Source organism: Motacilla alba, chromosome 15 (assembly GCF_015832195.1).
Source record: "Motacilla alba alba isolate MOTALB_02 chromosome 15, Motacilla_alba_V1.0_pri, whole genome shotgun sequence".
NCBI classification, from domain to species: domain Eukaryota; kingdom Metazoa; phylum Chordata; class Aves; order Passeriformes; family Motacillidae; genus Motacilla; species Motacilla alba.
The window spans coordinates 1,682,148-1,707,106 of record NC_052030.1 but is presented as its reverse complement, the minus strand read 5'-3'; the positions used below and the strand labels follow the sequence as shown (position 1 = coordinate 1,707,106).

Here is a 24,959-nt window from a genome sequence, read left to right as displayed (position 1 = left end):
TAAAGCACGGGGAGGGGCTGGAATTCCTGCTCAGGCACCTGTTTTCCAGGAAAGCTGGAAATTCCAAGCAGCAGCATCAAAGTCCGTGGTTAAAAGTTGTCTCGGAGCTTCTCCCCAGCCCAAAGTGCTTTTTAGAAGTGGAAATAACCTCAACAATCCCCTTTTTGTTAACTTATTCACTCCTGATCCCAGAAAAGCCAAATTCTTGGTGTGTGTTTGACACCACCACCCTGGTGAGTGTTGTAATCAGAGGTGTAGGAGAGAAAAAAACTGGGGGAAAGGGGGGGAATTGCCTGTTGGAAATGGCAGGATTGGACAAAGGAGGAGGAGGGAACCTGCTTTTTCCTGGAGTTTTTGTTGCTGTAACTGTTCATACTCTCAGTTGGCTGGACTGCAAAATAATGATGGTCTTTAAGAGATTAACTTCATGCTTATTTTTAACCTTTAGAATCCAAGTTACTACAACCACATTTGTCTGCAAACTCCAAGTATGTTTCCAAAGGTAAATTCTTGTCCTCACCAAGTGCTGTAGGCTTAATTTTCCTTCCCAAGAGGAGGAAGACAGGCTCAGTGTGGGCTGAGAGGAAGGTGATGGTGACTTATTTAAAATAAAAGTCTTTGGAGACCACAACTGGAAGAGCTGCTCCCAGTTGTAGGTGAGGTGAAAGGTGGGAGCAGGATAAGGGTAGGAACAGGAGGCCTCAGCAACTAAAACCAGCTAATTAAACCCCTAACCAGCTAATTAAACACCTAACCAGCTAATTAAACCCCTAACCAGCTAATCTCAGCTGTAGGCTCGTGTCCATGGGAAGTTTGCAGCGTTCCCTGCCTCTTGGTGGAGGGAACTTCCAGGGACAGGGATGTGTTCACGTGCTCAAGGCTTTCCTGCTCCTGGTTCAGACCTGTGCCCTGAGTTCAGGAAGGCTGAATATCCCAAAAAGTCCGGGGAAATCTGAATTCTTTCAGAGTCTGGAGGTTAAAGCTGTCTCCGTGTCACTCCTCGAGCTGTATCCAGAGTTTTATCCTAAGCCAGGAGCTGTTGGAAGCTTGCTGGTGCCTGCAGCATGAGCTGGTAGGGCATGGCTTGGGCAGCTGGTGGCACTGCTGGGCACAGCTGCTCCTCTCCTTTCCTCAAATGATTTTCAAGCTGGATTTGGAAACAAAATCAGGGAATGGGTGAGGCGAGAGCTGATCCCTCACTGAACACACAGGCACCGGAATGGGAGCAGCACCACTGGGATGCTTTGGGTGTTCCATGCATCCCATCCTTCCGTGTCTGCACCATCTCCCATTTTTCAATTTAATGGCTGTTGGGCATGAAAAATGCTCCAAATAACTTAACTGAAACCTTCCTCAGGTTTCTTTTAGCCAGCACCAAAGCAGTTTGACACTGAAGTGACTTTTCCTTCGTGCAGTTCCGCCCTCGCAGCGCTCCCATTCCCGCGTTCTGGGTTAACCCTGGGATGGTGCCTGTGGGTGCTGGTGGGAGCTGGGAGCAGCTGGGAGCTTTCCTGTTTGCTTTCCACAGAGCAGAGGTGTGTGGTGCCAATGGCAAGAGCCCGTCCCTTCAGTCTTGGCAGGGAAAAACCACTCCATAACCTCCTTGCAGAGCTGACCCAGAATTTCCCGCGGCATTAAACTTTCACAGCAGCCTTGGCTTTGGGAGTGCTCAGCAGCTGCAGTTCCTGGGGGTCACTTGTGCTCATGGGTTGAATCTGTGTCCTTTTGGAGCAGACCTACGGGCAGCAGAGCTACGGGACCTACGGGCAGCCCAGCGACGTCAGCTACACACAGCCGCAGACCACGGCCACGTACGGGCAGACGGCCTACGCCACCTCCTACGGGCAGCCCCCCACAGGTGAGAGCCCTGCTGGGCTGCCTCAGCCTGCAGCTCTGCTTGGCCTGGGACAGGCCTGAATGTCACCTAGGCCGTGGGCAGGGACAGCTTCCACAGGTTGCTGCAAACCCTGGGCAAACTTGGACACTTACAGGGATGCGGCAGCCACAGCTGCAGGTGACCCAGGTGCCTGCCCAATATCCCACCCAGCCCTGCCCAATATCCCACCCAGCCCTGCCTCTGACAGGGAGAGGCCATTCCCTGCCAGGGAACAATCCCTGCCCAACATCCCACCCAGCCCTGCCTCTGACAGTGGAACCCATTCCCTGCCAGGGAACAATTCCTGTCCAATATCCCATCCATCCCTGCCCTCTGGCAGTGGGAGCCATTCCCTGTGTCCTGTCCCTCCATGCCTTGTCCCCAGTCCCTCTCCAGCTCTCCTGGAGCCCCTTTGGGCCCTGGCAGGGGCTCTGAGCTCTCCCTGGAGCCTTCACTTCTCCAGGTGAGCACCCCCAGCTCTCCCAGCCTGGCTCCACCTCTCCATGGCTTTCTTTGGACTGGCTCCATCAGCTCCAGGTCCTTCATGGAATGGTTTTGGCTGGGAGAGACCTTCAAGCCCATCCAGTGCCACCCATGCCATGGGCAGGGACACCTTCCACTACCCCAGGCTGCTCATGCCGCATCCAGCCTGGCCTTGGACACCTCCAGGGCTGTGGCAGCCATGCATAAACAGGAATAAAAGCACTGTTGAGTTTTCAGGGCAGGGTTTGGGTGCTGTGGGACCAAGCAGGACTTGCTGTGCTCAGAGCAAAGGGAACAGTGTCCCTGGCTGCTCCTCAGCCCTTCCCTTCCCTGCCAGTCCTGTCACTGGCAGTGACATGTGCCTGTTCTGATCCTGTACCTTCTCCTTCTCATCTTGTGCTTCCCACAGTGGAAGGAGCCAGTCCAGGTTGGACTGTCCTGCTCACTCTTGCATGGAAAATTCTCATCCTGTCAGAACTTGAGGGCCCCTTTGTGGGAACCCTTGAGGTGTCACTTGTTTTTAGTGCCAAAGCCTCGAGTGTCAGAGCTCGCACAGGCAGTGACAGCAGGGCTTGGCAAGGCTGCACTGCTCTTTGCCATCTCCAAACCCTCCCAAGTGCCATCTTCTTGGATAAAATCCTCACCACTAACACCTTTCAGGTGACTCCAGCCCCATTTCCTAAGGGATAAACAGCATCCTGCCCTCCTCCTTTGCATGGCCCGTGTGGTTTTGGATTTCCAGAGCAGATACTTGCTCCTCAACGCTCCCTAAACTCTCCCAACATGTTCTTGGAGCTGGAATTTCCTCCGGACGAGTGTCTTAATGTTTAAAACTGTTGAGACAATGTTTAATTCATGTATATTCATGTTTATTTAATGTATGTTTCGGCTGAATATTCAGGAGTTTTAGGAAGCAGATTTTCCTCCCAGTGATTCCTTGGGTGCCGTGTCCTGCACATTCCTGGGAGAGACATTATAAACATTTTGTAGCTGGAATTAAACACTTCCCAAAGCAAGGGAATTCCAGGACACACAGACACTGGGATATCTGCCTGTAGAGGCCATTGAGGAATTCTTCACAGGGAGGAGCTGGAAAGAAAATATTAACCAAAATAAAAATATTTACCATCTTTACATGGATCAGGAAAATTCCTGCTCGTGAGATCCATATCCATTAGCCAGTGTCACTGGGGGTTATCTCCAGGGCTTTTTCCTTTCATTTAAGACTACCTAGAGAAAAGTTGGCAGCAAAAAATGATTTGTGAACTTCCAAAATTCCTTTTGTAGAAATATTTACATCCCTGTGACTCCTGTGGACTCCAGTCCCACAGGGGTCACAGGAAACTGCTCTGTTTATGTTTTTCCTTCTCCCTTAAGAGGAGATTTGCTGGAAGAATGATAATAATAATATCAGGCGCTTTTTTTTTTTCTGCACAGCTGCAATTTTGGGGTTTTGGTTTTTTTTCTTTTTTGGTAGGCAAGAAATAAAAGCTTCATTTTCTTTTCATCCATGAAAATAAACACCAACTTAGAAAGTGGTCAAGCAAAAGATCCTATCAGCCCACAGAGCAGGGCTGTGGCAGCTCTGGGCATGGAGCCAGGCTGGATTTATCCTTCCTCCACCTGCCTCTCCTTGAGGAGCCAGAGCTGTGGAAAGGAGACTGCAGCCTCTCTCTCTCTCTCTCCCGTCCCTGCCTTTCATGCTCAATAAACCCCTGGGCCAGACATTGTCATGCCCTGAGACACGTGCAGTTCTTACAGCTGGATCCCAGTCCTGTTTTCCTGTGAATCACCTTTTTGTCCTGCAGTTCCTTGAAGCAGATTTTTGTTGTTGCCTGAGCAGCCTGGGGTTTAGGTGAAGTGTTGTTGAGGTCAAGGAGATCCAAGGTGTGTGTGATGCAGCCTCTCAGGATGGGTGGGAATGGCAGGGATGGATTTTTCCTTGCCCTGCCTCCAGGAAAGAGTTACCACCCTCCTTCCCTCCCGAGGCTGTAGGAGAAGGTGTCTTGGAGCCACCCAGTCACTTTGTTCCAGAGAAAAAAGGATTTGGGAGCAGCTCCCTCGGGTTAGGGATCACTGGGCACCCTCAGACGTGTGGCTCATTAGTCAGTGCAGGGTGTTGGCAGGAATTACAGGAGTAAATAAATAAAGAGCATTTTGGTGTCCAGGTGTGGGTCTCTGGGAAGTGGGAATTGCTCTCTAAAGCCAGCCAGCCCCTGCTTCCCTTTACCTGGGAAAACTGGGGTATGGATATTGAAATTTCTAAAGGATTTGTAATTAATGAGCACACAGCTGCCATAACAACCCCAAAATATCCCAAAACAGGCTGGAGAGACAGCTCTGCACCCCTTCTCCAGCCCCTCACTGGTGGGATAGACACAAGCCAAGCAGGAGGCAGCTCTCTTTCTGAAGAAATCTCTCAGGAAAGAAGGAATCCCTCTGAATCCAGCCTTTTCCAGTTGATATTCTCTGTGGGTCAAATCCTGCAAACTTCTCCACCACTGGAGAATTCCTAGCCTTCAGTGAGGGGTTTCTTTGAGGGGAGTTTAGGCACTTCAAGCAGGTTATTATTCCTTCTGTCACCTTTTCTTTTACCAGCTTTTTTGCTGTGTCAACTTTTATCTTCCTGGCTGGGAGGGAAGTGGTGTCATAGAAATGCCACCCTCAAACCAGCAGCTCTTGAGGGTTCCAGGAGTGTCTAAACTGGGCTTCGTTAGTGATCTAGACCAGTGGGATGGGAAATCACTGCCTTTCCTTTGGGACAAACCCTTCCTGCTGTTCCACGAGGGAAATGCTCCATCTAGAGCTGAAGCTTTAAAATTCAACCTTTTTTTTTTTTTTTTATCCCGCTGCCCGTGCAGAGCCAGCAAAGCTTTTTGCTCCCAGTAAGAGCACTGGGAAAGGGGGCCCAGCTGTGGGAGGAGCACCCTGGGGCTGCAGATCCAAGGGCAACAGCCAGGGCAGGGCTGTGGCTGCAGCACAGGGGCTGCAGGCTGTACTTAGCCTTTTTTAGTGTGTGGTCAGGCTTTGGCCAGTTGAAATAAGGGTTTATTTAACTCCTGGGATTGGTGCTCCCTGTGGAATTGCTGTCTAGCCTCACATTGAAGTCTTTGGGCTGCTCAGATTTGTCCAAGGCTTTAAAAATCCTCCCGCTGGGCATCATCCCCTTCACCCTTCTCCACACCACTTTTCAGAGAACAGCAGACAGGAATAATAGCCTTAAAAACTGATTTTCTAGTGATTCCTACAAGTTATTTCCCAGTGGGAGTGCAGTTTACATTCCCAGCTTGGCAGTGCCCTGGGATGGGGTTGGGGGCCAGGGGTAGGAAGAGGGAGGAGTGGGCAGAGGGTCCAGGGTGGCCTTGTGTCTTCACCAGGCTCCTGAGGGTCACCAGAAAGCTGAACTTTGGGGCTGTTTGCAGTGAGTCTGCTGTGCAGACTTCCTGGCCTGCTCCTGTTCCTCCTTCCTGCTGCCCTGGTGTGGAGGCAGCAGTGGAGCCGTGGCAGGGCCGTGGTGCTCTGGGAGGGCACACCGTGTTCTGCTGCTGCAAGTGCTGTTTGCTTTGCAAATGAGGCAGCTGGAATGAAATGCTGCAGCCCGATTTGCCTAGAGGAAATGTGTCACAAGCCTCCCGTGTTTATTAAAAATCAAAAGTGATGGAGAAGCTGTTGCTTTCACTGATCCCAGCCACGAGAGCATTTGGCCGCTCTTTTTTGTTTTTAATGTTTAACAGCATTTTTATTGCTGTTTTTCCATCTAAGTCTCATATTCTTAATTTGAAAACTTGCTGGAAAGGTTGTTAGGAGCACAAACCCAGTGTGTTACTGCCAGTTCACCTTTGAGACAAGGCAAATGCCACTAAATTATACAGGAGCTGTCTGGGGATCTTGGATATTGTAAAACTGTTGAAAAGGAACTCTGTGAGCTCTCAGCTTTTTCCCTAAACTGAACTGAAATTCTGAGAAAAGGGAAGGTACATAAAACATCAGGAGCTGCCTGATGTGTCCCTTTTGACCTTTTTCTCATGTGAAAGCAAATGGAAAGTGCTTTTCTTTTGTTTCCAGCTTTACTGATTTAAAATAAGCCTTCAGAAATGCCTCTGAAAGACTTCCCAGGCCAGGTTTTGTGCCTTTATTTTTCAGAAAAGCTAAAAGGATGGGACTGTACTTGCTAAATCAGTTGGATTTATTTTATTTTGGAGCTCAGGGGGGTTTGTTACCCTGCCTTTGTTGAGGAGATGCTCCGTGTCTCAGCTTGCCCTGCCTGAGCTCTGGTTGCTGTAAACAATCCTGAGTGCTGGTCCAGGGGTGGCTTCCAGAAAGCTCCTGGCAGTGGGATTTTGGTATGCTCAGGGGCTGGAGGCTGAGGCTTCGCAAGGTGAGGGGGTTCTGTGAGGAAGGCAGAGGGGCAGGGTGGGGTCATTGATGATTTTTGGGTTGTCTGAGGTGGTTTTGTGGTGGTAAAACTATCTGTGATGAGTCCCAGGAGCACCAGAAGAGCCAGAGTCTGAGATATTTGGGAAAGCCGGAGAGGGACTTGGGACAAGGGTCTGGAGGGACAGGATGAGAGGGACTTATCCAGGCTTCAAATGGACAGAGAGGAGGGTGAGGTGGGATACTGGGAAGCTGAGGGGGTGACACAGAGAAGCTGTGGCTGCCCCTGCAAGTGTCCAAGGCCAGGTTGGACAGGGCTTGGAGCGGCCTGGTCTGGTGGAAGGTGTCCCTAGCAGGGGCACGGAGAGAGATGAGCCTTAAGCTCCCCTGCAGCCCAGGCCGTGCTGGAATTCCCTGGTTCCCGGCAGAGCCGTGGGGCTGAGCTGTGCTGTGTTGCAGGTTACAGCGCCCCGACTGCCCCCCTGCCTACAGCCAGCCCGTGCAGGGCTACGGCAGCGCCGCCTACGACACCAACACGGCCACGGTCACCAGCAGCCAGAGCTCGTACGCCGCGCCCGCCGCCTACGGCACCCAGCCCGCATACCCCGCCTACGGGCAGCAGCCGGCCCCGGCCGCCCCCGCCAGGTACCGCCCTCCTCCTCATCGGACCGGCCTCGTCTTCCTCCTCCTCCCCCTCCTGCTCCTTCTTCCTCCTTCTCCTCTGTCTTTTCTTCCTCCTCCTTTTCCTTCTCTCTTTCTCCTCATCATCCTTCTCCACCCTTTCCTCATCTTCCTCCTTCTCATCGGCACCATTCTCATCTTCTTCCTGCTGCTCCTTCACCCTCCTTTTCCTTCTTTTCCTTCTGTCTCTTCCTCCTTCTCCTCTGCCTTTTCTTCCTCCTCTTCTTTCTCTATTTCCTCATCATCATCCTTCTCCACCCCTTTGTCATCTTCCTCCTCATCATCACCATCCTCATCATCCTTTTCCTTCTCATTGGCACCATCCTCATCATCCTCCTGCTCCATCTTCCTCCATCTTCTTTTCCTTCTCCTCTGTCTCTTCCTCCTTCTCCTCCATCTTTTCTTCCTTTTCCCTCTCTTCTTCTTCTTCCTTCTCATCATCTTTCTCCTCCACCCTCTCCTCATCCTTCTCTGCCTCCTTCTCCTCCTTTTTTCTTTGTCCTCCTCTTCTTCCTCCTACTCCTGCTCCTCCTCCTTCTCTTTCTTCTCCATCTTTCATTACTCTTCTTCCTCCTTCTCCTTTTTTTCTTCCCTCTTTTCTTCTTCCTCCATCTCCTCCTCCTCTTGTTCTGCCTTCTCCTTCTTCATTTCTAATCACTCCTTCTCTTCGTCCTTCTCCTCCTCCTCATTCTGCTCCTCCTCGTTGCCCTTCTCTTCTCTTCTCTTCTCTTCTCTTCTCTTCTCTTCTCTTCTCTTCTCTTCTCTTCTCTTCTCTTCTCTTCTCTTCTCTTCTCTTCTCTTCTCTTCTCTTCTTCCCACTCCTTCTACTCTTCTTCCTCCCCCTCCTCCTGTTTCTCCCCCAGCCCTGCAGCTGCCGGGGCTGTGACAGCCCCTCCTGGCCAGGGCAGCAGCGTGGGAGGGCTGTGCTGAGCTGAACTGTATGAGCTGAGCTGGGCTGTGCTGAGCTGAGCTGTGTGAGCTGAGCTGAGCTGGGCTGTGCTGTGCTGAGCTGTGTGTGCTGAGCTGGGCTGTGCTGTGCTGAGCTGTGCTGTTCTGTGTGAGCTGAGCTGAGCTGGGCTGTGCTGAGCTGAGCTGGGCTGTTTGTGCTGTGCTGTGTGAGCTGAGCTGTGCTGGGCTGTGTGTGCTGAGCTGAGCTGTGCTGGGCTGTGCTGTGCTGAGCTGTGCTGTGCTGTGTGAGCTGTGCTGTTCTGTGTGTGCTTGGCTGAGCTATGCTTTGCTGAGCTGAGCTGAGCTGTGCTGAGCTGAGCTATGCTTTGCTGAGCTGAGCTGTGCTGAGCTGAGCTATGCTTTGCTGAGCTGAGCTGTGTGTGCTGTGCTGTGTGTGCTGGGCTGAGCTGTGCTGAGCTGAGCTGAGCTGTGTGTGCTGGGCTGAGCTGTGCTGTGTGTGCTGAGCTGAGCTGTGTGTGCTGTGTGTGCTGAGCTGTGCTGGGCTGTGTGTGCTGAGCTGTGCTGGGCTGTGTGTGCTGGGCTGTGCTGAGCTGTGCTGTGTGTGCTGGGCTGTGCTGTGTGTGCTGTGCTGAGCTGAGCTGTGCTGTGTGTGCTGTGCTGAGCTGAGCTGTGCTGTGTGTGCTGGGCTGTGCTGAGCTGTGCTGTGTGTGCTGGGCTGAGCTGAGCTGTGCTGTGTGTGCTGGGCTGAGCTGGGCTGTGCTCTGTGTGTTGGGCTGAGCTGTGCTGTGCTGTGTGTGCTGGGCTGTGCTGAGCTGGGCTGGGCTGTGCTGAGCTGTGTGTGTTGGGCTGAGCTAGGCTGGGCTGTGCTGTGCCGTGCCGTGCCGTGCTGTGTGCTGTGCTCTGGTGTGCTGTGCTGTGGGAGGGCTGTGCTGTGCTGTGCTGAGCTGTGCTCTGTGTGTTGGGCTGAGCTGAGCTGGGCTGTGCTGTGTGTGCTGAGCTGTGCTGTGCTGTGCTGTGCGTCAGCGCCGTTCCTGCGGGACCAGGGAGAGCCACGCAGCCACATCAGCCTCCGAGGCTGCAGCAGAGGGCTCAGTCCTGTCTGCTCCCGAGTCCCGGGGTCAGGCAGGATGCTGGGTGGATGCACAGGCTGCAAAACATTTCCTCTTCAAGTCTCACCCCTCTGGGCACTGCCTGTCAGCTATTGAGTGGAATTGTTTGCTCAGAGGATATGAAAAGTTTAGAATACATAATGGAAATTTGTTTGGGAGTGAGTAAAAGCTGTTTTATTCCCTTACCTGGTGTCTGCAGCAAGCACTGTGGGAAGGAAAGGCAGAGCCTGCACAGCTCTGACAGGTTACACTTTAAAGGGATGTAAATTTGCTGGATGAATCCTGGCATTGTGTATAATTTTTCCCAGCTTCTACTGCAAAAGCAGCTTCACTCTCCACTCTGAGAAGCAAATAGAAATTAAAGACTCATAGAATCCTTGGAGTTAGAGAAGCCCTCTGAGATCATGGAGGCTGCCACTAACCCTCTCCCCAAGTGCCACATTCACGTGGCTTTTAATCTCTGGGACAAACAGAAGGGGATGTGTGAATCACATGCAAAGAGTTCTCAAATTTCAGGCCTTGAGATTTAATTCTAAACACACAATTGTGAGTGGTTTGGGTTGGAGGGGACCTTTAAAGGTCACCCAGTCCAAGCCCAGGATCCTTTCCCCTCCGTGGGATCATTGGGGATAACGTGCATGAGGCAATGTCTGCCTGAGCTGGATTCTGAACCAAACAATGGGGCATTTCAGTGCCTGCCCTGCTGCCTGCTTCAGCTCCTGCTCCCCCAGGGCTCTTCAGGAGCAGCCTTGCTGGCATTCCACATCCTCCGCTCAGCCCCACAGCCCAGGTCTGAGCCCCGTGGCTTTGGGATGAGCAGGAGCTGTGGTGTTGCGTGCTCTCTGTTCAGGACACTGCCTGGGCCTTTCCTGGAGCGTGCAAATACCCAGGCAGCGAGTGCTAAAATTGTGTTTATTGCCTGTTTATTGGCTGCTGCCAGAGTGGCTGTCACCAATCAAGGCCAGCTTTAACACCACCCCAAAAAAGAGCTCACGACCCTCAGTCCTGGGGGATCTGAGCCCTTTGCTGCTGCCAGCTGTGGGGCTGGGCACCGATGTTGTTCCATATTTCTCCCCAGACCCCAGGATGGCAGCAAACCAGCAGAGACCAGCCAGCCTCAGTCCAGCACGACAGGCTACAGCCAGCCCAGCCTGGGCTACGGGCAGAGCAACTACAGCTACCCCCAGGTGCCTGCCAGCTACCCCATGCAGCCTGTCACTGCTCCACCCTCCTACCCTCCGACCAGGTAATGCTTGGCAGGGCTCAGGTCAGGGGCTTTCCGGGGGGATTTTATGGAAAAGGAGCTTTAGTGGCCTGGGAGGAGGAGCTGTGCTTCTTGTAGTTGTTGTGGTGGGGAGGGGGAGGCTGTGGGAGTGTAGAAGTGTCTCTGTATGTGCACATCTGAGAAGGCAGATGATGAGAGATGGATTTAAGACATTTTCTACATTTCTTAAAAAATTTTAAGATCTGAGAATTTTAAGAATTTTCCTGGAGTGACCTTTTGCTGCCTCCTTCCACATACAGCTTGGCCCAGGAGCTCCCTTCTCCCTTCAGGTGTCTTTAATGTGATTTCTAAAACGTGAAAGTCTAAATTTCTAAAATTTCTAAAACTTTGAAATTCTCAAAGCCCCAGCTGCATAAGAGGAGCTTCTTTTACCCAGGGCCTGTTACCTCCATTACCACTGAGTTTTGCCCTGGCACTTGTTCCTTTTCCTAGAGGTGTGAATAAACTGGGATTGGCCGCATGGTTTTTGTTTTCACAGCCCTTGAGACTGGCCTCCATAGGATGACTTCAGCTTTTAAAGTGATTTACAGTACTAAATACAGCCTCTAATTGCATTGCCTCGCAGCATGAGCCACTCCATGCACGCTGCCAGGGAATTGCCTCATCATCCCACCTTTCCCAACGCTTTTCTCTTCCAGCTATTCCTCCACACAGCCCAGCAGTTACGATCAGAGCACTTACTCCCAGCAGAGCAGCTACGGGCAGCAGAGCTCCTACGGGCAGCAGAGCAGCTACGGCCAGCAAAGCAGCTATGGCCAGCAGCCACCTCCCACCAGTTACCCACCTCCCAGCGGATCCTACAGCCAGGCCCCCAGCCAGTACAGCCAGCAGAGCAGCAGCTACGGCCAGCAGAGTGAGTGGGAGCCCTGGAAGGAGCCCTGGCCTTAGCTTGGATCTGAAACTCAGAGCTGGGTTGAAGGGAGAGGGGGTTGGAGCTGGGGTTTGGCCTTTTCTGATGAAAAATGGCATCTCTGGAGGAGGGGGTGGGTTGGGATGGGGAAAGGGAAGGTTCCTCACCTCAGGGGAAGGGGAACACAGAGGCACAGAATGTTTGTGGGGAGGAGTTGAGGGGGCTCAGCCTGGAGAAAAGGTGGCTCAAGGTGGCTCAGAGCAGGAGGGGGCAGGAGTGAGGGGTCAGGCTCTGCTTCCAGGGAGCAGGGACAGGAGGAGAGGGAACAGCCTCTCGGGGAGGGGCAGGATGGATATTGGGAACACTTCTTCATGTTGGTCCGGCCCTGGGCAGTAGTGGGTCCCCATCCCTGGAGGGATTTAACAGCCATGTGGACGTGGCACTTGGGGACACGGGGCAGTGGTGGCCTTGGCTGGGGAAACAGCTGAAATCATCGCCCTCAGAGGGATTTTTCCAAGCTGAACAACTGCAGTGTGGCTGGAGCTGGGGGCACGTGAAGGGGCTGCCTCTCCCTGACCTGTTTGCACCCTTCCCCAGGCTCGTTCCGCCAGGACCATCCCAGCAGCATGAACATGTACGGGCAGGAATCCGGAGGCTTCTCCGGCCCCGGAGAGAGCCGGAATCTGAGCGGCCCCGATAGCCGGGGCAGGGGACGAGGGGGATATGAGCGTGGAGGCATGAGCAGAGGTGGGCGGGGAGGAGGACGCGGTGGAATGGGGTAAGAGCAAAGCTTTTCTCCTTTTCTCTAATTCTGGTTTACCCATAGGATTTGAAACGCAGAAGAAGGGACTGAAAGGTTGACGTTCCCAGCTGTGTTTCCATGGAGGACATGTCTGTGTAGCAGCGTTGCTTGTCATCCATGGAAACATTATCCTGAGGGAAATAGGAGCAGGATGGTTTGTCCTGCAGCTGGTTGGGCCCCCAGGGAGGGGGAAATCGGGGGTAATGCTGGCCCTGGCACTTTCAGCTCCCTTCATGGTCGCCCAGAGGTGGAATCCTCTGTGGGGTTTAACAGTGACTCTGGTTGGAACACACACAAACCTCCCAGCAGCTCCAGGGGATGCTCCCTGGGCCTCAGGAGCGGGGATTTTGGCAGGGCAGGAGCCTTGTGTCAGCCTCCTCCCGCGGAGCCTGCGAGCTCGGGGTGCCACGTGGAGAAGGAGCCCGAGGACAGAGAGAAAGAAGTGCTTTGGCTCCCAGGCGTGCTCCCCCTCAGAGCATTCAGGTGCCCTGAATCAGTTTGGCCATTTCGCCTGATGGCACAACCTGGTTTGGTGCCACCTGTGCCTTCAGGTGTGTCCCCATCCGTGGAGGTCGTTCTGATAGAGGCGAGGGAGGAGAACTAATCCCAAAGGCTCCTCCGAGAGGGAATTCACAGCTTTGTGTGTGTTCCATCCCCTCACCCCGTTGCTCAGAGCTATGCAGAGTGTCCCCGGGTGTGGCACAGGACACGCTGTGCCCACCCTGGTGCTGGCAGGGGGGCTGTGATGGCAGCTGCCCTCCAGAGGCCACTTCTTCCCGTGTGGCACAGCCCGGTGACGGCCCCGGTTTGGCAGTGGATGGCCCCATTCTGCATAGCTCTGTTGCAGCCCGTTGACGTGGCATGAAATCTTTATCAGAGAAATCCAACAAAGAATGGAAAGGGCTGGTTTGTGTGGGAACACATCCAGCTTGGAATTGGCACGGGTGGAACGGAGTTCCAGGGATCTGCATAAAGATTTCAGCCGTGCTGCGTTGCTCTCTTAACGATGGAAGTAGATGTAGGCACCTGACATGTCTATCATCACATCTTCAAATTTCTAGCCCCTTCCGAGCTTCTCATTGCCAAAGATTTGTCACCTGTCTCTGATCTCACACCTTAATCCCAGCTCAAATTTGCCTCCCGAGCGATTTCCCACCTGGCCAGACCCTTACAAAGGGTCCCCCCCTGCCCCAGCCTTATGGACGTAGAGTTTGTGATGTCCATAGAACAGGTGGCTTCAGGGGACACCCAGGGCAGGTAGGGGAACTCGGCCCACCTTAGCATGCTGTGGTGATGGATTTCAGTGTCTCCAGCAGGTAAGGAGCTCGATGTTATTAACATGCCCTTTTTCATTGCCTCGATGATTTGATATTTTTATGAAAATGGAAAACTTTTTAACATGCTTTGTCGCATTTATATGCTACAGGTTACAAAGTGAGAGCCTTGTAAACACCTCAATACTTAAAAAGTACCCGTACTCAGTACTCAGCCGGCAGCATAATGAAAAGTGGGACTAGACACGGTGTCCATATGGAGAGGAAAAATATACATAGAATATTTTTAACCCAATGTATTGATTGTATAAACGGAATCCTTCTGTAACTTTGGTAACTGCATACTTGTTGTTTGGTAATAAAACCAGAGGAGGGTATACTACTACTTTAGAATTGTGTAACGTTAAAGAAAAAAAAAAAAGTGTAAAAATCTTATGTTTAAAAAGAGAGACATTACGTAAATGGTGTGTACTTTAACGAGAGGAGGCAAAGCTGCATGCAACAGCTCGAAATTCTGTATTGACTTTTTTTTTCCCAGTATTAGAGGTGCAATACTTGCTAGAAAAATTCACGGTGCTCTCCCTCCTCCGCTCGGCTCCTTCCAAACAGCTTGCTGGCTCACCCAAAAAAAGAGCAAGAAGCAGCCCAAATCCTTTCTCGAGGTGGCATTTTCCTACTTCACCACCCCGCTCCAAAGCAGTTTTAGCTGTGAATGCTTCAGCCAAAGCTTTTGGTGAAAGCTGCGGCCCTGTTTGCATTGGCACCTGCCCAAAAGTGAGTGTGTCCACAAAGCTGCACCCCAGGCCTTGGAGCCCCCGCTGTACTCTGTAAGTTCTCCCTCCAGAGAGTTGTTAAATTCAGTAGTGACCTGAATGTATGGCTTTATTTTGAGGGTTTTAGGGGCGATGTCAGCTGAACTGTGTTGTAGGTCTCGCGTGTGGTTTGTCTCCTTTTACACTGTTAAATGTCAGGGACCCGCGGGCCCGCGCTGCCACAGGCTGAGGGTGCACCTTGGTGGCCACACCGAGGGGAGGGAGTTGACCACTGAAACACCCCCAAATTGCTCTTCGACAACAACAACAACAACAAAAAAACCCCACTTTGATTTCAAACAACCCCCATTTCTCAGCCAAGTATTGCACTGATGATACCCGAGTAATAACGCCAGGGCACCGCCAGCAAAGCGGTGCCTCAAACCACACCAAGGTTGCTTTATATGTAAAGAAAATTTGAGCGAGCTGCCCTGAAGAAAGGCCTAGTGCCGAGATGAGAGAGAGACAGAGAGATGTTTGGAGATGTTTAGCCAGTGCCATTCTCCCCTGTGAGCCGCAGAGGCTCAGAGCGGTGCTGGCTTTGTAAAGGGAAAGGCCTTCATTTCTTCGTTTATCCCCCCAGCAGCGCTGGAGAGCGAGGTGGCTTCAATAAGCCTGGTGGTAAGTTTTTGAGCATTACAATGGATAGTGTTAAAAAAAAAAAAAAAAAAAAAAAATTGCAGTCAGTTTTTTTTTTTAGCACAAAGTGTAATTTTTTATTCGTTTAAGTGGTTTAAAAATGACAATATGCAACCAGCCTGTAATGGGTACTGCCGGCGATGCCCAGGGGTATGCGGACACAGTGGAAGAGTTGAACAACCACTCCTGTAATTTTGGGGAAAAGAAATGGTTTGGATGTAATAAATCTTTTTTTTTTTTTAATATATATAGATATATTAAGTAACTTTTATTAATGAACTTAAAAACTGATTGGCTTGGTAAAACCTTCTAAAAAATCAGCGTTAATAATGGTTAACAGTTTGAAAGCTGCTAAAAAAATCAGTGTAATAGTGGTTAACGGTTTGAAAGCTGCTAAAAAAATCAGTGTAATAGTGGTTATTGGTTGGAAAAAATGCTTAAAACCAGTGTAATAGTGGTTTTTGGTTGGAAGAAGTGCTAAAAGAGCCACCTGATGGCTCAGTAAGGTGCAGTGCTGCTGCTTGTGCGGCGCAGGTCGTAGCTAGTGTTGTGTGTGTCGGTTCTCCAGCCCGCAGGGCCCCCACTAACACCCTTCCCTATGCTTCTCTCCCGCCTGGCAGGACACATGGAGGAAGGACCCGACCTGGATTTAGGTAATTCCCAGCAGACTCCCTCTCGAGGTTGTGAAACAGACATCTGTGTCCTCGCTCTGAGGGCTGTGGCCACCGCGGTGTCACCCCGCCGCCACCTCCAGCCTTTCTGGCTGCTCCATCATTTCTTCATTCCCAAACAGCTGGAAAACCACCACACGTGGTTGGGAGATGCTCCCCCTTCTCTGCAGGAGTTAGGGGGTTGGGGGCTGCTCTGGAGCCCTTCCAGGGAGCCTGCAGCACCCCCAGAGCCTCGTCCGTGGCTTGTCCCTTCCTGTCTCGCAGGCGTGTCTGGAAGTTCTGCGTCAGCCTTCCAGCATCGGAAAAGGGGGGTGGATGTCCTTGTGTGGGAGCCCAGGGGGCACCAAGGTCCTCAGCTCCCCTCTGGGATGTGTCCTGAAATAACCTGGGGGTTCTTCCCGCCTGGGTGGGTGTGGGCTCTGTCTGGCTGTGGCACTCCGGAGGTGAGGTGGGGACAGTCCCCTCCCTTGGGCCCGGAGTTTCCTGTCACTCCCAGAGAGCAAAGCTGTGGCTGTGGAGAGGATGAGGGGATGGAAAGAACTCGGCCCTGGGGTATCCCTGCCCTTCCTCTGACCCCAGGAATTGTCTCTTAGGCCCCCCTATGGACCCGGAGGAGGACTCGGACAGCACTGCAGTCTATGTGCAGGGACTCAATGATAATGTGACCCTGGAGGATCTGGCAGATTTCTTCAAACAGTGCGGTGTTGTCAAGGTGAGGGGACACCAGTGACCCTGTGCTGGCAGAGGGAAAAGAGTCACCCCCCTCCTCCCCTTTCTCCTCCTCCTCCCTGCCCATCGCTCGCATCCTTCTGGCCCCTCATGTCCAGGCTCTGGGAGAGGCCTGGCAGTGCTGTTTAGGGCCTGTCCCTTCATTTTTGGGGTGTCTGGGCAGTTGCTGTCATCCATGGTAGGCCTGGGGCCCCTTTCTTCTCTCCTGGAGTCCCTGGAAAGAGCTGCTGGAAAGCAGAACGGAGTAAATGCCTGCTGGGCTGTGGGGAGGCAGGACTGGAGTGACATTCCACTGTCCCTTAGATGAACAAGAGGACGGGGCAGCCCATGATAAACCTCTACATCGACAAGGAAACGGGCAAGCCCAAGGGCGATGCCACCGTGTCCTACGATGACCCGTCCACTGCCAAAACAGCCGTGGAATGGTTCGATGGTGAGCGCTGGGGACGTCTCGGGGTGGAATTCCAAAATCTCCCAGGCGTGGGAAGCGCCTGGGTGCGGGTGTGTGAACCAGGATTCACCGATGCTCCTGCCGTCGTGTCCCCCCCAGGGAAGGATTTCCAGGGGAGCAAGCTGAAGGTGACCCTGGCACGGAAGAAGGGCCCGATGAACAGCCTGAGGGGCGGGATGCCCCCCCGGGAGCAGCGGGGAATGCCCCCACCCCTCCGTGGAGGTATGTGCGGCCCCCCCCGAGCTGCTGCCCGTCCTTCCCGTGGCTCCCAGCGCTAACAGGGCTCCTTCCCGCAGGTCCAGGGGGCCCCGGTGGCCCAGGGGGCCCCAGCGGGCCCAGCGGCCCCATGGGCAGGATGGGGGGCAGAGGTGGAGACAGGGGTGGCTTCTCCTCGAGAGGACCGCGGGGATCCCGGGGAAACCCATCCGGAGGGAGCGTCCAGCACCGCGCCGGAGACTGGCAGTGCCCCAACCCGTGAGTACCCCACACCCCTGAGCCAGGGGCACCAATCACCCCAGCAGCTGGCCAGGGCAGCCAGGCCTTTCCCAAAATCACCTGCTGGGCCTTCCCAGGAAGCAGCTTCCAGCTGGCACGGAGGGAGGGACGGGGTCACTCCTGGGGGCTGTGGGTGAACCACAGCTCCTGTGGGCAGCCAGACCCCCCGCACCCCGCTTCAGGGGCTGTGCCCTGCGTCCTGCCCTTGTGCCCCCTCTCCACGTGCTCTCCTGCTCGTGCTTCCCAATGTCACCCCAGCTGGAATGCTGTCCCACTCTGGGCTAACTGGAATTTGTACCCAGGGGCTGTGGAAACCAGAACTTTGCCTGGAGAACAGAGTGCAACCAGTGCAAGGCGCCCAAACCGGAGGGGTTCCTCCCGCCCCCCTTCCCTCCTCCAGGTACGTTTGGGGGGTTCACAGCCCCACTTCCCAGCAGGACACCCCAGGCCTGGCCTCGGGCTCCTTGGGGAATGGCTGGGCCAGCTCCAGGAGCTGCCAGGCCTTCATCCTTCCGTGAGCCATGATATGGGGTCTGGGATTTCTCCTGTGCTTCCTGGGTTTGGGGGGCTGTCAGCAGCACCCCGACTCCCCAGGGCGCTGCTTCAGCCTTAATGAACCCCGAATCCCCTCGGGTACCCAGCAGCTCCCAGCCCTGCTCCTGCTGCTCCTGGCAGAGCTGGACGTGCTGGGAAGGTGGGTGGGGGGCACGGGGCGGGAAGTGCTCCCGGGCTCACTCCCCGGCTCTCTCCTCCCGCAGGCGGTGACCGCGGCCGGGGCGGCCCCGGGGGGATGCGGGGCGGGCGCGGCGGGGGCCTCATGGACCGAGGGGGGCCCGGAGGGATGTTCCGAGGCGGCCGCGGCGGAGACCGAGGCGGGTTCCGAGGCGGCCGGGGCATGGACCGAGGCGGCTACGGAGGAGGCGGCCGGAGAGGAGGAGGAGGCGGCGGCCCCGGGGGACCCCCCGGACCCCTCATGGAGCAGATGGGAGGAGGAGGCAGAGGACGGCGCGGAGGGCCGGGAAAGATGGACAAGTATGGATGGAGGGCGGGGCAGGGAGCGAGGGGAGGGGACAAGGGGACACTGGGGAGGAGGAGACCCTGATGAGGACAAGGTGGGGGCGGCTGGGGTGGGACAAATGGGTGCAGGGGCAAGGGGGTGAATGGTGGGGGGTGGGATGGGGGAGCGGGGGTGGGATGGGCAGGTGGGTGGGATGGGTGGGATGGGTGGCAGGGTGTCTGGGTGGGGGGTTAAGGAGCCTCCCCGACCCGGGGAGGGCTCCTGGACCCCACGAGTGACCCCTGTCCCCCCGGCCCACAGGGGCGAACACCGCCAGGATCGCCGAGACCGGCCCTACTAACGCCGCCCCCCAGAGCCGCATTTACTACCAGATTTATTTTTTAAACCAGAAAAAAAATGTTTTAAATTTATAATTCCATATTTATAATGTTGGCCACAACATTATGAGTCCTCCTTGTCTGTACTTTAGTATTTTTCACCGTTTGTGGAGAAACATTAAAACCAAGTTCAACGGTAGCGTGATGAATTCTTTCTTCCCCCCTCCCCCAAAATAAAACCGGTTGTTTAACGCGCCCCCGCCCCCTCCCCGCCTGTAACGCTGTGAACGGTTGTGACGGTTGTTTTTTTAAATAAAATTCCCGCTGTTTGTAACCGCACCATTGCTGGCCTTTCTTGAGAGCGCCCCCGGGAGCCGGGGGGGCGCAGCCCCCGGGCCCGGGCCGGGGTAGGAGGGGATGGAGGGGAGGGACGGAGCGGCCCGGTGCATCATCCCGTGTGCCTCAGTTTCCCCACCGGGTGTGAGTTCCGGGGAAGGGCGGGGAGGGGGGGGAAAGGAGGCAGATCAATGGAAGCGGGGAGCCACACCCGGGCGGGGGTGGGGGAATGTCACCGCGTGTCGCTATGTGTCACCCCCGTGCCTCCCCCGTCTCCGTGCCGCCCCCCATCCCGCCCGTGCCCCCCTCCCGGTGCCGCGCCCCCCCGCCGTGTCTGTCCGTGCTGCTCCCCCGGCCGTGTCTGTGTCCCCCCTCCGGCCGTGCCGCTGCCCCCCCCGTGTCCGTGTCGCTGTCCGCGTCCCCCCCGCGCCCGTCCCCGCCCGCCGCCGCCCCCGTCCCGGCCCTTTCTGGGCCGCCTCCAACTTCCCGGCCGGGGCGCGGCGGCGGCGGCGGCGGCTCCGCGGGGCTGCGGCGGCCGAGCCTCTTCGGGCGCCCCCCGGGCCCCCCGGCCGCCCCCCGGGCCGCTGCCGGCGGCCGATGGCGGCGGGGGCCGCGGCGGGGCCCCCCCGGCGCTGGGAGCCGCGGCCCGGCCCGCGGCGGGGAGCGGGCCCGGCCCGGCCGTAGCGGAGCGCGGAGCGGCGGCGGTGAGTGCGGCCGGGGGGGTGGGCGGCTGGCCCCGGGCCCGTGTCCCCCCCGTGTCCCCGCAGGTGCGGATCCCCTCCCGCCGCCGCCGGCGGATCGCCCCGGAACGGGGAGCCCGCCGGCGAAAGGGACCCCCCCACCCCGAGACAGAGCCACCCCCAGAGATGGACAGCCGCCCCCCCAGGGGACACGGGGACCCCCGATACGGACACCCCGCGACAGGGACACCCCCCTCCGAGGGTAGGGACCCCCCCGGCAGAGACAGCCCCCCCGAGGGAAAGGGACCCTCCATCCCCGAGGGAAAGACACCCCGCGACAGGGACACCCCCTCCCCGAGGGAAAGGGACCCCCCCGAGGGGATCCCCCACTCTCGAGGGATGGGGACCACCCCCCAACGGGGCCCCCCCGTCCCCGAGGGTAGCAGTGCCACCCCCCCAGGTGAGGGCACCCTCCCCAGCAGGGGCACCCCTCCGAGAGTAGGGGACACCCCCTCAGCAGCACGGCCACCCCAGGGGCACGACCCCCCTCCCAGAGCGTGGGGCTGGGCTGGGGGTGGCAGTGGGGGTCCCGGGGCCCCCAGGAGGGTGTGACCCCTCTGCTGAGCCATCACTGACTCTTGTACCCCCACCCCAGGTTGGGGACAGCGGGGACCTCCCCCAGGTGCAGCCCCCACCCCATGGCTGAGTGCTGGGGACCCCAATCCCCCAATCCCCCAATCCCCCAATCCCCCAATCCCCCAATCCCCCAATCCCCCAATCCCCCAATCCCCCAATCCCCCCACCTTCTGCAGCCCCTCAGGGTTGAACCCCGCCAGGGTAAAGGGGGGGCTCCCTGCCCCTGGCACTGCCATCCCTCGGGGTGTCACCTGCTCCCAGCGTGGGGACAGCGGGGTGGGGACACCCACCATGACTGGGCAGCTTTTAGGGCGGGGTTGGGGAGGGATGTCCCTTCTCTGCCACAGCCCCCCCGAGGGGTGGGCATGGGTGACAAGGGACTCAGTGACCTGGGGGGGGTCACAGGATGAGGGGACACGGAGTGGGGGACGTGGAGAATGGGGACGCACATGGCAGAGGGACATGAGGGGAGGGGACATGGGCTGTGGGGGGGACACGAAGGGTGGAGGGACAGGGAGTGGGGGGGCTGCAGGACCTGGCAGGGATCAGGCAGGTCCCGGAAGGGTGGTAGTGGCAGTGGGTCACCACTCCTGCCCATGGGTAACGTGTGGGATAAACTGAGGCACAGAGGGGTCACTGAGGTTGGTGGGTGGTTTGGGAGGACTCTGGGGGGTTTCCTGCCCATGACAGCCCCCGTTGTCCCCCCGCAGGCAGCTTGCCATGGCCGACCCCAGCCACATCCAGTCGGCCGCCTCCAAGAGCATCCGCCCCTTCCGCTCCAGCGAGGAGTACCTGGAGGCCATGAAGGAGGACCTGGCCGAGTGGTTCAACACCCTCTACGACCTGGACATCCAGGTGGACACCTTCCTGGAGAGCCTGGAGACGGGGTGTCACCTCTGCCGCCACGCCAACAACGTCAACCGCACCGCCCTGGACTTCCAGGAGCGGCACCCCGAGGCGGCCGCCCGCATGCGCGTGCCCCAGAACGAGGTGGTGTTCCAGGCCAAGAACGTGGTGCCCGGCTCCTTCATCGCCCGCGACAACGTCTCCAACTTCATCCAGTGGTGCCGGCAGGACCTGGGCATCCAGGACGTGCTCATGTTCGAGACCAACGACTTGGTGCTGAAGAAGAACGAGAAGAACTTTGTCCTCTGCCTGCTGGAGGTGGCCAGGAGGGGCTCCAAGTTCGGCATGCTGGCCCCCATGCTGATCCAAATGGAGGAGGAGATCGAGGAGGAGATGAGGGACCAAATGGCCGACGGCGCGCTGGGCACGCGCCGGGAGAGCCGGGACCCCCAGGCGGGCGCCTTCCCCGGCCGGGCCCGGCCCATCACCCTGGGCGACCTCAAGAACCTGGACGAGCTGGTGAGACACGCGCTCCCCTGGGAGCCCTGCGCCTGGGTGAGGGCCTCGCCGGCCGCCCAGCGCGCCGGGCCACCGCCAGCACCTCGCTGGCCACCCAGCGGGCTCCTGGTGCCCTGGGGGAGGTCCTGCCCAGCCACCCCACGGGCAGCCCTGTGCCTCACGGGAGGTCCTCTCTGTCCACCCAACAGGGTGCCCTCTGTCTCCTGAGAGGTCCTGTTTGTGCCCCCATGGTCACTCTGTGGTCACCAGGAGGTCCCACCTTTCTCTGTCCACCCAGCGGGGTCCATGGGGGGTCCCACCCAGCTCTTTGTCCCCCAGGAGTCCTCTCAGTCCCTGTGGCCCCTGGGAGGCCCTGTCTGTGTGCCCCAAGAGGTGCTCCATGACCCACGGCAGCTCCCGCCTGTCCCCCCAGCGGGGCATGCTGTGGTTTCTGGCAGGTCCCTCCTGTCCCTGTGAGCCCCAGGAAGTCCTCCCTGCCCATCCAGCCGGGCACTCGGTGGTCCTAGGGAGCTCCCACGTGTGACTGTGCCCCCTGGGAGGTCCCTCTGCCCACCCCTGTGGTCCATGGGATGCGCTCCACCCACCCATCCCAGCTCTCCATGGCTACCGGAGCGCCTCCCCACCCACCGGGCTCCCGTGGAGCCTCCTGACTCCAGCGGGGGTTATTCCGGTGGCTGTGACCAGAATCACAGCGGGGACACAGGTGTCACCTGCGCCCTGCCACCTGCTCCCCGGGAGGGGGTGACCCACAGCGCTCCCCACACCAGCACTGCTCCTGCCCTCCTCGGGGCTGCTGTCCCCAGGGACGGACGTGGGGACGTCCCGGCTGCTGGCAGCCACAATTTGGGGTGTCAGGAGGGGGGTGCGGGGACCCCCCCGGCCGGGAGCTCAGGCCGGATTAAAGGCGGGTGCGCGATCCGTCCCGCGGGTGAGGCAGCGGCTTAATCCGGGCCGGGGGGGACACGGGGGGGACAGGGGGGCTCTGCCCTCCCCTGACTCCCTAAGCCTTTTTTTAATTGAAACCCCAATTCCTCATTAAGTCCCTCGTTAAAGAGCATCCTGACCCCCCCTCCGCCCGGGGCCGCCTCGGGGGGGCCCCCGTGGCTGTGCCCCCCAAGCCCCCCTGGCCGGGCGCTGCCAGCCCCGGCTGCATTTTTCCGGGCTGCGTAATTCCTCGCCATCGGCTTTTATGGGCAGCGCCAGCGCCGGGGAGGAGCCTGGCGGAGCAGGATCCGGCCCCCTCGTCCCCAGGTGCTCCCCCCGGGGTGGCAGCAGGGTCACGACCCCCCTCTCCCTGCAGCCCCCCACCGCCCCGCTCCGTGACTCAGTTTCCCCTGCTGGCTCCGTGTCACCCGGATGGGAACCGGAGCGGCCACATCCTTCCTTCCTCTCTGCGCCGCGATGGGCACGGCGGCAGGAAAACCCCCCAAAATCACGGAATTATGAAAGAAACCCCAAATTTCGGGGCGAGGCGGCGCCGCGTCCCCCCCGCAGCCCGGGGCCGGGGCAGGATGCGGCGGCGTCCCCGCGTCCCCCCGTGGCTCCCGGGTTAATCCCTGACGTCAGGCCGGGAGATGGAGCCGGCAGCTGGCAGCCAGCGGGACCGCGGCGCTGCCCGGCCACCCCACAGCCCCGGGGGCCCCTGCCCGGCCCCCAAATCTCCCGCGCCGCTTTTCCCTGGGCCACACCTGCAAGTTTGGAGGGAGGCGAGCCCCGGGATGTGCCCCGTTCCTGGGGTGGGTGTAGGTCCCGCCCGTGGTGGGCGTTTGGGGGCGAATCCCCCGTGGCTCGGCGTTAGTGGGGTGGGGGATGCTGTGTGCCCCCACGCGGAGCTCCCGGGGCGGGTGGACCCCAAATGAAGAGAGCTGTGCTGGGGGTGCCCGGCCAAGGGAGGAGACCCCGGCCCCGCTGCACCCCGCGGAGGAGGGGAGCTGCCAGCATGGGGGCACACAGAGCCCTCCGTGTGTGCCAGTCTGAGGGGCTGCCCCTGTCATGGGGATCCACCCTACAGGGGGGTTTGTGCCCCACCAGCCCTATAGTGGAGGGTCCATGGCCCACCAGCCCTATGACGGGGTTCATGCTCACTGACCCTATAGTGGGGGTTCTGTGCCCACCAGCCTTATAAAGGGGGGGTCTGCCCCCCACCAACCCTATAGCGGGGGGTCTGTACCTTCTGATCCTATAACAGGGCGTCTGTGCCCCACTGACCCTATAGGGGGGTCTCTATGCCCACCGACCCTATAGTGGGGGGGGTCTATGCCCTACTTGCCCCATAATGGGGGGGGGGTGTGCCCCAGCAGCTCTGTAACGGGGGTCTATGCCCCACCGGCCCTATAGGGGGGTTGTGGACCCCACCGACCCTACAGCAGGGCGTCCACGCCCCGCTGATCCCCCCGCTGTGTGCCGGCAGGTGCGGGAGATCCTGGGCTGCTGCTCCTGCCCCTCGCAGTTCCCCATGGTCAAGGTCTCAGAGGGGAAGTACAAAGTGGGCGACTCCAACACGCTCATCTTCGTCCGAGTGAGTAAGGGCCGCCCCCTCACCCCATTGTCCCCTTCACCCCATTGTCCTCCCTCTCCCCATTGTCCCCCTCACCCCATTGTCCCTCTCTCCCCATTGTCCCCCTCACCCCATTGTCCCCCCTTTCCCCACTGTCCCCCCATTACACCGGACCCCTCCACCCTCTCCTTCCCCCGCTCCCGGGTAAGGTGCGTGGGGTCCCGAGGTGGATTTCCCGCCCACGCCGGGCTCCTGGGGTGGCTCTGGTGGCTTTTTGGGGCCCGGCAGGGTGACAGCGCTGCCCACAGGTGCTGCGGAGCCACGTCATGGTGCGCGTGGGCGGCGGCTGGGACACCCTGGAACATTACCTGGACAAGCACGACCCGTGTCGCTGTGCTGCCCTCTGTGAGTGCCCCGCCTCGGCTCGCTCCTGGCGCTGGATTGCTGTGGGCTTCCATTCCCAGGCTCTCCCAGGGATCCGTTCCTGCATTCTCCCCGGGCCCCCTTTCCCTGGTTCTCCGTGGGCCCCGTTTCCCTGGTTCTCCCCGGGCCCCCTTTCCCTGGTTCTCCATGGGGCCCCTTTCCCTGGTTCTTTATGGGGTTTTGTTCCCTGATTTTCTATGGGGTTCCATTCCCTAGCTGTCCATGGGTTCCGTTCCTGGATTCTCCA

General features: G+C 57.7%; 2 protein-coding genes across 6 annotated transcripts in view; both read left to right on the top strand.

Annotated features, from left to right (window-relative positions):
- Nucleotides 1-189: 189 nt before the first annotated feature.
- On the top strand, nt 190-19,114 carry LOC119707387 (RNA-binding protein EWS-like). Its single transcript, XM_038152308.1, is given in 16 exon segments — nt 190-502; nt 1,735-1,858; nt 7,193-7,213; nt 7,216-7,378; nt 10,511-10,678; nt 11,356-11,570; nt 12,165-12,345; nt 15,039-15,076; nt 15,715-15,747; nt 16,359-16,477; nt 16,798-16,927; nt 17,045-17,167; nt 17,242-17,419; nt 17,743-17,840; nt 18,199-18,472; nt 18,759-19,114. Coding segments are annotated over 16 exon segments (1,917 nt in total). The 5' UTR covers nt 190-490; the 3' UTR covers nt 18,799-19,114.
- A 173-nt stretch (nt 19,115-19,287) lies between these two features.
- GAS2L1 (growth arrest specific 2 like 1) overlaps nt 19,288-24,959 on the top strand; it is an 11,125-nt gene continuing 5,453 nt past the window's right edge. The window contains exons 1-4 of one of the 5 annotated variants that reach the window (XM_038152294.1): nt 19,288-19,815; nt 21,138-21,792; nt 24,203-24,310; nt 24,598-24,694. In XM_038152294.1, coding sequence (XP_038008222.1) covers nt 19,303-19,815; nt 21,138-21,792; nt 24,203-24,310; nt 24,598-24,694 — 1,373 coding nt within the window. In that variant the 5' untranslated portion in view covers nt 19,288-19,302. Of the gene's footprint in view, nt 19,816-21,137; nt 21,829-24,202; nt 24,315-24,597; nt 24,695-24,959 lie in introns of those variants that run through there. The other 4 variants (XM_038152297.1, XM_038152296.1, XM_038152298.1 and 1 more) reach the window with 4 other exon arrangements.